This window comes from Heterodontus francisci, chromosome 37 (assembly GCF_036365525.1).
Source record: "Heterodontus francisci isolate sHetFra1 chromosome 37, sHetFra1.hap1, whole genome shotgun sequence".
In the NCBI taxonomy this organism is placed as follows: Eukaryota; Metazoa; Chordata; class Chondrichthyes; order Heterodontiformes; family Heterodontidae; genus Heterodontus; species Heterodontus francisci.
The window spans coordinates 6,361,952-6,373,249 of NC_090407.1; the positions used below are offsets into that span (position 1 = coordinate 6,361,952).

General features: G+C 43.4%; 1 protein-coding gene across 7 annotated transcripts in view; it reads right to left on the reverse strand.

The window, feature by feature from the left end:
* Window positions 1–10,042, reverse strand: part of kif1b (kinesin family member 1B) — a 250,476-nt gene extending 240,434 nt beyond the window's left edge. For 5 of the 7 annotated variants that reach the window (XM_068016945.1, XM_068016944.1, XM_068016943.1 and 2 more), the window contains exons 1-2: window positions 9,694–10,042; window positions 8,756–8,902 (exon numbers count right to left, since the gene is read on the reverse strand). In XM_068016945.1, coding sequence (XP_067873046.1) covers window positions 8,756–8,861 — 106 coding nt within the window. In that variant the 5' untranslated portion in view covers window positions 8,862–8,902; window positions 9,694–10,042. Of the gene's footprint in view, window positions 1–8,755; window positions 8,903–9,376; window positions 9,440–9,693 lie in introns of those variants that run through there. The other 2 variants (XM_068016948.1, XM_068016942.1) reach the window with 2 other exon arrangements.
* Window positions 10,043–11,298: the final 1,256 nt, after the last annotated feature.

Sequence of the window (11,298 nt, forward strand, 5' to 3'; positions counted from 1 at the left end):
GGATGAGAAGGGGAATTTAGTTATGGGATATGATGAAATGGCCAAGGCATTGAACAGGTATTTTGTATCGGTCTTCACAGTGGAGGACATTAATAACATGCCAGTAATTGACAAAGAGACGAACGTAGGTGAGGGCCTGGAAACAATCATTATTACGGAAGAGGTAGTGTTGGGCAAGCTAATTGAGCTGAGGATTGATAAGTCTCCTGGCCCTGATGGAATGCATCCCAGGGTACTAAAAGAGATGGCGGGAGAAATAGCAGGTGCACTGGCGGTAATTTTCCAAAATTCGCTGGACTCTGGGGTAGTCCCAGCAGATTGGAAAACAGCAGATGTGACGCCACTGTTTAAAAAGGGAGGTAGACAAAAGATGGGGAACTATAGACCGGTTAGCTTAACCTCTGTAGTGGGGAAGATGTTTGAGTCTATTATCAAGGAAGAAATAGCAGGGCATCTCGATAGAAATTGTCCCGTTGGGCAGACGCAGCATGGGTTCATGAAGGGCAAGTCATGCTTGACAAATCTTTTGGAATTCTATGATGACATTACGAGCAAGGTGGACAATGGGGACCCAGTGGATGTGGTGTACCTAGATTTCCAAAAGGCCTTCGACAAGGTGCCGCACAAGAGGCTGCTGCATAAGATAAGGATGCATGGCATCAGGGGTAAAGTATTAGCATGGATAGAGGATTGGTTGACTAACAGGAAGCAGAGAGTGGGGATAAATAAGTGCTATTCTGGTTGGCAATCAGTCACTAGTGGTGTGCCTCAGGGATCGGTGTTGGGTCCGCAATTATTTACAATTTATATAGATGATTTGGAGTGGGGGACCACGTGTAGGGTGTCAAAGTTTGCAGATGACACTAAGATGAGTGGCAGAGCAAAGTGTGCAGATGACTGTGAAACTTTGCAGAGGAACATAGATACATTGAGTGAGTGGGCAAAGGTCTGGCAGATGGAATACAATGTTAATAAATGTGAAGTCATTCATTTCGGTAGGAGTAACAGGAAAAAGGATTATTACTTGAATGGTAATAAATTGCAGCATGCTGCTATGCAGAGGGACCTGGGTGTCCTTGTGCATGAATCGCAGAAGGTTGGTCTGCAGGTACAGCAAATAATTAGGAAGGCAAATGGAATTTTGTCCTTCATTGCTAAAGGGATTGAGTTTAAAAGCAGAGAGGTTATGTTGCAGCTGTATAAGGTACTGGTGAGGCCGCACCTGGAGTACTGTGTGCAGTTTTGGTCTCCTTACTTGAGAAAGGATGTACTGGCACTGGAGAGGGTGCAGAGGAGGTTCACTAGGTTGATTCCGGAGTTGAGGGGGTTGGCTTATGAGGAGAGACTGAGTAGATTGGGATTATAGTCATTGTAATTCAGAAGAATGAGGGGGGATCTTATAGAAACATATAAAATTATGAAGGGAATAGATAAGATACAAGTAGAGAGGATGTTTCCACTGGCAGGTGAAGCTAGGACAAGAGGGCATAGCCTCAAGATTAGAGGGAGTAGATTTAGGACTGAATTAAGAAGGAACTTCTTCACCCAGAGGGTTGTTAATCTATGGAATTCCTTGCCCAGTGAAGTAGTTGACGCTTCTTCAGTAAACGTTTTTAAAGCTAAGGTAGATATCTTTTTGAACAATAAAGGAATTAAGGGATACGGTGAGAGCGCAGGTAAGTGGATCTGAGTCCACGAAAAGATCAGCCATGATCTTATTGAATGGCGGAGCAGGCTCGAGGGGCCGGACGGCCTACTCCTGCTCCTAGTGCTTATGATCTTATTTGGAACAATTAATTTGGCCTATCCCTTTAATATCACTGCTCAATCATTTCCTGTGAGAAAGTAATCAAAAAGGAAAAAGTTACCAAATCAGAAAGCAATCAAGCTCCAAGGTAATAGAGTCATAGAAACAGGCCCTTCGGCCCACCGCGTCCATGCCGACCATAATGCCTATCTATACTAATCCCACCTGCCTGCATTAATTCCATATCCCTCTATGCCTTGCTCATTCAAGTACTTGTCCAGATACCTCTTAAATGTTGCTACTGTTCCTGCCTCCACCACCTCCTCAGGCAGCTCATTCCAGATACCCACTATTCTTTGTGTGAAAAATTTACCTCTTTGATCCCCTTTAAACCTCCTCCCTCTCACCTTAAATCTATGCCCTCTAGTTGTAGTCACCCCTACCATGGGAAACATACTCTGACTATCTACCCTATCTATGCCTCTCATAATTTTATATACCTCTATCATGTCTGGACTTTTTCATTGTTTTGAAACTGGAAGGGAATGTGACAGATGTATGCTAAATGCAAGGATAAATGCAAGTCCAATTATTTTATATTTCAACTATCTACTGGATATATTACTTTAAAAAGAGAAAATTGCAGGGCTATGGTGAAAAAGCAGGGAAGTGGAACTAATTAGAAAGCTCTTTCAAAAAGCCAGCACAGGGTCAATGTGTCAAATGCCTCCTTCTCTGCTGCATAATTCTAAATATTGCATTCATTTTGTGGACTGACCCCTTAAAGAATATTGCACAAAAGGCAGCTTTAAAAAATTATGGTTGGTCATTTATTATCGATGTTTCTTTCAGCTTAGTTGATTGTGTCCCAAGATAATAATTATAAACTTTTACATTTTAATGGATTTGGTTGCAATCTAAAGATATTTAAATTCAGCAACAATATTACTTTTATATACTCCCCCATCTGTAGTTTCTTTGACAGCTATATAAATTTGCACTCAAGTGCATGCATGAATGATCTTTCTCATACAAAGTTACTGAAGTAGTACACTGATCTAGGACTCTCACTGTACACCAGAAGTGTCCCCAAGCTCTAGGAATATGAACTGTAATGGAACAAAAAAAAACATCTGTGCCAACGGCAACCAAGTGTTGAAAGATTGTGGGTGGATTTCTGGTCACAGTTGGGACTGCTGCATTGGTTTAGGTCACCAATATAGCAATGCATGTTGAGCAAATTAACAATGCTGGCTGGAAGCACCTGAAAAGAGCATGGTGCATCGGAGGGTATCCAATGAAGTCAAACCACAAGAGCAATGCTCAAGCGATCAGGAAATCATTTGAGCTCAACTATTTTATAAATAGAGGTTTTTTTTGAAAGACGCAAACACCTTCACACAGGTAAAATAAAAGCAAAATACTGCAGATGCTGTCAATCTGAAATAAAAACAAAGTGCTGAAATACTCAGCAGGTCTGGCAGCATCTGTGGACAGAGAAGCAGAGTTAACGTTTCAGGTCTGTGACCTTTCATCAGAACCTTTGCAAAGGAGTCTGCCCTACTACAAACTTGACAATCATACTTCCTGTTACTGACAATTACCTCAACCACTGCATTGGCCGAGTTTTTCTTGAGTGACCCCATGCCACATGACGGGAAGAGAGTTAATATTATGATGTTCGAGATGAAGAAAAACTTTTTTTTTTAAAAACACAGCAAATGGTTCGGATCTGGAATACAAGGCCTGAGAGTGGGGTGGAGGCAGATTCAATCGCAGCTTTCAAAAGGGAATTGGATAAGCGCCTGTTGAGAAAATATTTGCAGGACTACAGGAAAAAGAGTGGGACTAGCTAAGATGCTCTTGTAGAGAGCCAGCATGGACAGGACAGGCCGAATGGCCTCCTTCTCTGCTGTAACCATTCAAGTGAAGCAGAGGTCAACTGCCAGTAATATGCAACATCTCTACGTATTAAAACCCAATATCTTGTTTGACTATAATAATTAGCTAGCACCAATCCTGGATTTTGAATTAGCCTGGGAGTACGATTGAGGACACAATATACTTTCTGGACTCATCACAAACTGCTCAGGTTTGATTCTTGCATTACAATTTTGAAAACGCACACATTTGAGATACCCGAGAGAATAACGCAGGTGGAGTGTAAAGGCTGAATGTGACAGAGGTCGGTAAGATAATTGGAAGTTGGATGTAAAAGCCAAAGCAATTTAAATGCAACATTCTGGGCAGATGGATCACTTTTACTATTACTTATTACTCATAACTCATTATTTTTAAACTTCCATGGCATCCCTACCAAAACAAAACTTATTTCCAGGGGTAAAACTAACAGCTTGGCATCTTTATATTCCCAGACTAAATTGTATGTTTTGCAACCCAATTAAAGTAAATTCTCATTTAATCTGCCAAAGTTCGCCACCCTGGAAATACAGTTGGCTCAAATAACCTGTAATTGAGTCTATGACAGCCAGCTACAGTATTAATTTGTTGCTATTAAATAAAAATCTCAATAAACCCTCATTTATGGTAGAAAAAGCTTCATATCTTGGGTTTTACTTCAGTTTAGCCAAAGTAACTTTCTTACTTCCCTGGCCCCTCTTCCTGAACATGCCACTGTCGCTGAGTGGAGCTCCATGGATTCCACGATCCTCCCCTCTCCACAAATGGCCATCTGTTATGTGTGAAGTTAAGGACTGCCAAGTGTAGAGAGCCTCACAGCCAAGTCCCATCTTTCATTCAGCATGAGTCCATGCAAATATACCTTCCACTGGAAGCTCCTGGAGAACATATCAGGATCCCTGGCTGATTTTCCCACAACACTCCCTCCAGCCCAATGCCACTGTCATGTCCCAACATCTTCTAGATCAACAGAGACAATAAATCAAACCATGGACTTTGTGCTATACTACCAAGTGCCACACCAGGTGATACTTCACCCACTAAACTATCAGAATGAGAGAAACATTGGACTGAAATTTATACTCCCACCGGCAAAATCGGCAGCGGGCAAAAACAATGGTGGCCCACCCATGTGGGCCACACGCCGCAATCTTCCGTGCGGCGGCTCATTTAAATAGCTGGGGTGGACCACCCTCCCGATAATGCGGAGGGGCGGGCTGCCCATCCCCAGCAATGGCGTCAGCTGCCTGTGTGCAAGCGCTGATGCCATTTTTAAAGGGCTTTGATCCCTACTATTCAATTTAAATATTTAAAGAAATACTTTTTAAAAATTAAATACATTTATTTTGTCCATCTCCCAACCCCCAATAATGATAAAATTACTAGCCCTCTCCCCCACCACCAAAACTGAGCTTATCCACCTCACCTTCCCCGCCCCCAAAGTACATAAACTTTAAACTATAACCCTTCCCACCATCCCCTACACCAATGATGTTTCTTTGACCCCATTCCCCCCACACTGAGAAACTTACCTCCTCCCCCTCCCTTCCCCAGATGAGGATCCGACGGCGCGGGAATGGCAGCCAGCGGCATAAAGATCACCCCGGGACAGACGGCAGGAGCGCAAGTGTAATTAATTCATTGATTTTAATTTATTTAAATGGCGGCCCCGTCACCAAGTGGCCAGGGGGCCGCCACGAGGCCTCGCCGCCACCAGCAATATCAGGCCGGGCCCTTCCGGCGTTAGGGTGTGTGGAGGCCCTCGCCCGGAGGCATGTCTGCACCCCCGCCCCGACCATGACCCGGGGGAGGCTGTAAAATTCAGCCCATTGTGTGGATGGATCAGTACAATTAAGACATCACCTGGTGTAGCCATTAGGCCAACTGCACATTCCAATGTGTGCAGAGTGAAGGCCAAATGCCAGCTGAGACTTACATCAGAGAACTAAATATAAGATCTGTACTGCTCTGCTGAATCATTAATTAGCAGACATTTTTCCCTTAAAGTCATTACATTTAGGGCGGCGCAGTGGTTAGCACCGCAGCCTCACAGCTCCAGTGACCCAGGTTCAATTCCGGGTACTGCCTGTGTGGAGTTTGCAAGTTCTCCCTGTGTCTGCGTGGGTTTTCTCCGGGTGCTCCAGTTTCCTCCCACAAGCCAAAAGACTTGCAGGTTGGTAGGTAAATTGACCATTATAAATTGTCACTAGTATAGGTAGGTGGTAGGGAAATATAGGGACAGGTGGGGATGTTTGGTAGGAATATGGGATTGGTGTAGGATTAGTATAAATGGGTGGTTGATGGTCGGCACAGACTCGGTGGGCCGAAGGGCCTGTTTCAGTGCTGTATCTCTAATCTAATCTAATCTAATCTTGAAGCTTTTGGTATATTTTCACAACTAGTATATATAAGAATGTAACTTAACCAATGGTCCTATGACTCAAATGCTTTTAGCCATCTCTTTACAATATTCAGCATCAGAAATCCATGACATTTTTAGTTAAATTGCAGCACAAGAAATTTGTTAAAAGAAATCATACTCCGTGAAGGTTTGACAGTGTTTTGTATCCAACAATAAGTAATTTTCATCAGTAGATCTCACATTACATTGTGAGCTTTCCTTAGATTTTCTGAATCTCTACTAGTTAACTGCATTTGCATTTGTTGCCTCTAGATCTTTCTATTCGAATGCATGTGTGGCCAACATCCCACATTCTACCCTCCATAAACTTCATCCAAAACTCTGCTCTCTGTGCTCGAACTCATGCCAAGTCCCGTTCATCCATCACCTCAGTGCTCGCTGACCTACACTGGCTCCCGGTTAAGCAAAACCTCAATTTTAAAATTCTCAGCCTTTTTCGCAAATCCCTCCATGGCTGCACCCCTCCCCATCTCGGTCACCTCCTCCAGCTCGACAACCGTCCAAAATATCCGCATTCCTCCAATTCTGGGCTCTTGAGCTTCTCTGATTTTAAATCGCTCCACCATTGACTGTTGCACCTTCAGCTGCCTGGGCCCTAAACTCTGGAATGCCCTCTCTAAATCTCCCTTCCTTTAAGACCTCAAACTCTACCTGTTTAACCAATCTTTTGGTCATCTCCCCTAATATCTCTTTATGTGGCTCAGTGCCGTATTTGATCATGCTCCTGTGGGACATGTTACAATGTTAAAGGCGCTATACAAATGCAAGTTGTTGCCAAAAGCAGGAGCAGCCATTTGGTCACAGATACACATTTTGAAACCCAAAACATATTCAAGTCAATTAATGCCAATATGAATTATCAAATTTGTCAGAACAGATTATCGAGGTGATACATGTCAGTCCATGTCATGAGAAGTGAGTGAAAATTGAAATTAAAGATCATTCACAAACTTCACTTCCAGTATGTCCAGTCACCACAGCACAGGAAGCAAGTAATAAGACCAAAACTTACAGCTCTTGGCTTACAGGTTATGTGTTACGGAGCCCAAAAGATAAATTAAATTAAAAAAGGGCACTAAAGAATAAATAAGTTTTAATAGTCTGTAAAATTCTGTCTAATATATCTGACCTATCCCAACAATGCATCATGTGCTGAATATTTGTACTAGGCTGCACCATATGCAGTCAAATCTGACCATGTGTGGAGACTGGGCTTCATTCCAATATGCCATCTTGTTATTAATTCTGCACTTGTGACAATGATTTCCCTTTTATAATTAAAACAAACATGTTTTACCATATAATACGACTGGCAGTTTGGTACAAAATAATTTTGATGTTTGTCTTAATCCTTAAAAGAATCACTGTCAGCTGGTTAGTCCACACAGAATGAAAGCAGCAAAACCAGTCTCTCCCCCACCTATCAGCCCAGTCAGCACAAAAGTAAAACATGCTTGGAATCCTAGATCAACACAAATGGAGTTAGAAATACTCAATGTACAGCACACAAAAATAAATCCAAAATAATTCCATGGCAGTATTACAGCATTTAGAAGAGCAAATTACTCTTAAAGATCTGTATGGACTGTCTTAAAATTCATTTTAAAGTATACACACTAGCCTGTAAATGCAATCTTTCTCTGCCAAAATATAATCACAACATTGAATGCTGCAATACCGATTTTGCATGAATAGGAAGCAGGGCTCAGAACCTTTACAAAGAGTGCATTTGCATCTGTAATTTTAATAACTGTGATAATTATACATTTAAAAATATACTGACCAGTTTCACAACTTAGCCACCATAAAGCAGGAGGATGCACACAATTTGTAAACAAATACATGCAATACAAAAACAAACTATGTTTTGGCTGCAAACTAAATCATTCTTCTCTTGATTTAAGCTGCTGACAAAAAAAATTCACCACCTTTGGTGACAAACGGGCGACTCAGATTGAACAAATTTACTTCAATTGCCAAATCTGTTTTTATCCTTTACACAATTCGGAACAGTTACAAAACTGCCAGATATCAAGAAGAATGGCATTTAAGCACTAAAAAAGCTAATTAACTACCAGTGTCAGCTCGATTGGTGCAATTTCAACACATTTTTTCCACATATGTGTATGGATGCTAAAATGTTTTAAAAAGCTGCTTTGTGGCTATTATAGGATACAAATTTGTACAAAAATACAGCACTGCAACAGGATTTACATTCTACTATTCTTAAAGAAAGTGATCCATGTTACTGAACCTCCTTATGTTAAAACAACATGATGCCTTGTAACTGTGTAGCAGTGAAAAGCTGCAGTGTGGCACAGGAAAGGCTTTGAATCTAGGTGACGCAGTGGTGCTGAGGTGCAGAGAGAGGAGATTGGGGGGAGTGGGGAAGGAGATTGGGGAGACTGGTGGGGTGGGGAAGGAGATTGGGGAGGTGGGGGTGGGGAAGGAGATTGGGGGGGGTGGGGAAGGAGATGGGGGGGTGGGGGTGGGGGTGGGGGGGGAAGGAGATTGGGGGGGGTGGGGGTGGGGAAGGAGATTGGGGGGGGGTGGGGGTGGGGAAGGAGATTGGGGGGGGGTGGGGGTGGGGAAGGAGATTGGGGGGGAGTGGGGGTGGGGAAGGAGATTGGGGGTGGGGAAGGAATCTGGTCACGGCTTTCACTTACTGGTGGAGTTGCCCTGCATCTGGATAATGCATTTTGAATCCTTGCCGGTCTCTCTGGAGTTGAAGGGTCTGACCCTCACCGCCACTTTGACAGATGCTCCAGACATCTTGCTCTTTGTGTCGCTCCCTCACTTCCAGCGACCAGCCCCTGTGTCAAAGAGGACAATGGGAGTTTAATTAACGAAAGCCCTCTCCACACAAACCTAAAGAAAAAGCCGCCGCCTCCGATGTTCGGATGACTTTTCCAGCTGTTAATTCTCCAACATGGCTGCCGGATCGGGTGCTGTAATCAGACTGACAGATGCTCAAAAAACATCCCAATTTTTGGGGGAATAAAGATAAACAAAATTACACCATCACAGAACCATTTCCCCCTCCCCTCACATTTAACCCATAAAACGTTCAACATTCCTTCCCTCAGATCAAGCAGAATTTAAAAAAAATAATGAATGTATTACAATCACGTAATGCCAATGGGCTTGTCTTGGAGCCCTGTGTTTAAAAAAAAATCTAAAAGGCATCCGCCCTTTATCTGCAATGAGACCAAACAAATCAGTTAGATTCCTGACAGCTTTCCAGTGCGGGAAAAAAACACCCCAAAAATCTTTTTTAAAACACACACCTTCCTAAATAACCCAAAACCAAGATAACAAAATTAAGATCATGGCTAGACGCAAGTTTTAAAGGACAGATATTAAACGGAGGAGTTTTGATAACATAAAAATAAACTTCAGGACGAATCCAGATGGTTGGCAATTCACATTTTTCTTATTGGGGAATAACTAAAGCTGACTGGGGAAGCAGTTTGCTCCGGGAAGGAGGGGGGGAGGATGCACAGTAAGATCCCATGGTGGGATTGGCAGAAGGAGATGGGAGACAGAGTGGAGCCAGCCAGCAGAAAGGCTACCGCCACCACTACGAGGCACATCAAACACTTACCCTTGTGAGCGGAGCAGCAGATAGACAGAGAGAGAGAGACAGAGCCGGCTGAGGGGAGCGGGGTAACAATGTTACCGCTGCCTGCGGGAGGATACAATTGTAGCCAATGTGTCCCAAGCCTCCAAACTCATGCTCAGCACCAGCCGCGCCCGCCCGCCCGACACTTTGTATCTATTTAATCCCTCGAGGCTACTTTGCGCCTCAAGTGCGCTCCAACCGGGGAAGCAAATTTCGCCTCTGCAAAAATCAAAAATAATAAAATTCTGAATCGTAATTTAAAATAAAACCCAAACCCCCTCCCCCAGGAGCAGCAAAGTACCAATGCCGGCCCGCTTTGCCTTAGCGCATTACGTCATCGCACCTCTGATTGACAGGGCCACCGCCCTATTGGAAGGTGAGCAGTCGTTCGGGGAACTGGCTCAGCCAATAGGAGCATCTGTGGAGGCGGGACATGTGCGCGGCCATGACGTAACGATGCGGGATTTCGGTCAGGCCGGGGGTGTACTTTGCCGCCCCCTGGCCTCGGGAGGCTGTATAGCAGAGGATAGGGAAAGCAACAACAGTTGGGAAATGCCAGGAGTGAGAATGATCCCATTTTTATTTCAGCAAGATAAAACAGCTTGCAGGACAGTGAATTTAAAAAGCAAACTTAAAATTCCACAAGCTATAAACACTTAGGGCGGCGCAGTGGTTAGCACTGCAGCCTCACAGCTCCAGCGACCCGGGTTCAATTCTGGGTACTGCCTGTGTGGAGTTTGCAAGTTCTCCCTGTGTCTGCGTGGGTTTCCTCCGGGTGCTCCGGTTTCCTCCCACAAGCCAAAGACTTGCAGGTTGGTAGGTAAATTGGCCATTATAAATTGCCCCTAGTATAGGTAGATGGTAGGGAAATATATAGGGACAGGTGGGGATGTGGTAGGAATATGGGATTAATGTAGCATTAGTATAAATGGGTGGTTGATGGTCGGCACAGACTCGGTGGGCCGAAGGGCCTGTTTCAGTGCTGTATCTCTAAACTAAACTCAAAATTTGTCGAGTAGAGTTAATGTTGCAGGTGCAAACCGTTCTTAAAACTCGGTTATCTTCTGTTCTCTCCAAGGATACCGTCTCTAAATAAACCAAAAAAAAACAGGCAGTGGGTTGTCTCAGTGTCAACAAAATACTTTTGTGAAGTGCTTTGGGTTACATAAAGGGCAATAGTTGATAGTTTAGCAGCCAATTTATGCTTAATTTCACCAAACGTTACCCTTTGTGATCTATGTGTACTCGAGTGTCAATCACATATGAATGCAATACCCGTTGTGACTCATTTTCAAACAAACAAGTTTATCAACTGTTAGTAAAATCCTGCACAACCACTCACTCTCCCATTTAAACTGATTTCTTTAAACACTGAGGCAAAGATCAGATCAGAACCAAGTTCTGAGGAAGGATCTACATGCGAAATATTCTGTCCTCACAGCAGATACTGACAGACCTGCTGAATGCCTGCAGCATTTTCTGTTTTTGCTTCTGTTGTCAAGGAATCTTTACATTAAAAAAATGCACGAAGCACTTCACAATAGGCCTGTTGAAAACCAGTTGAGATAGTTTCAAAAGAATATCGCA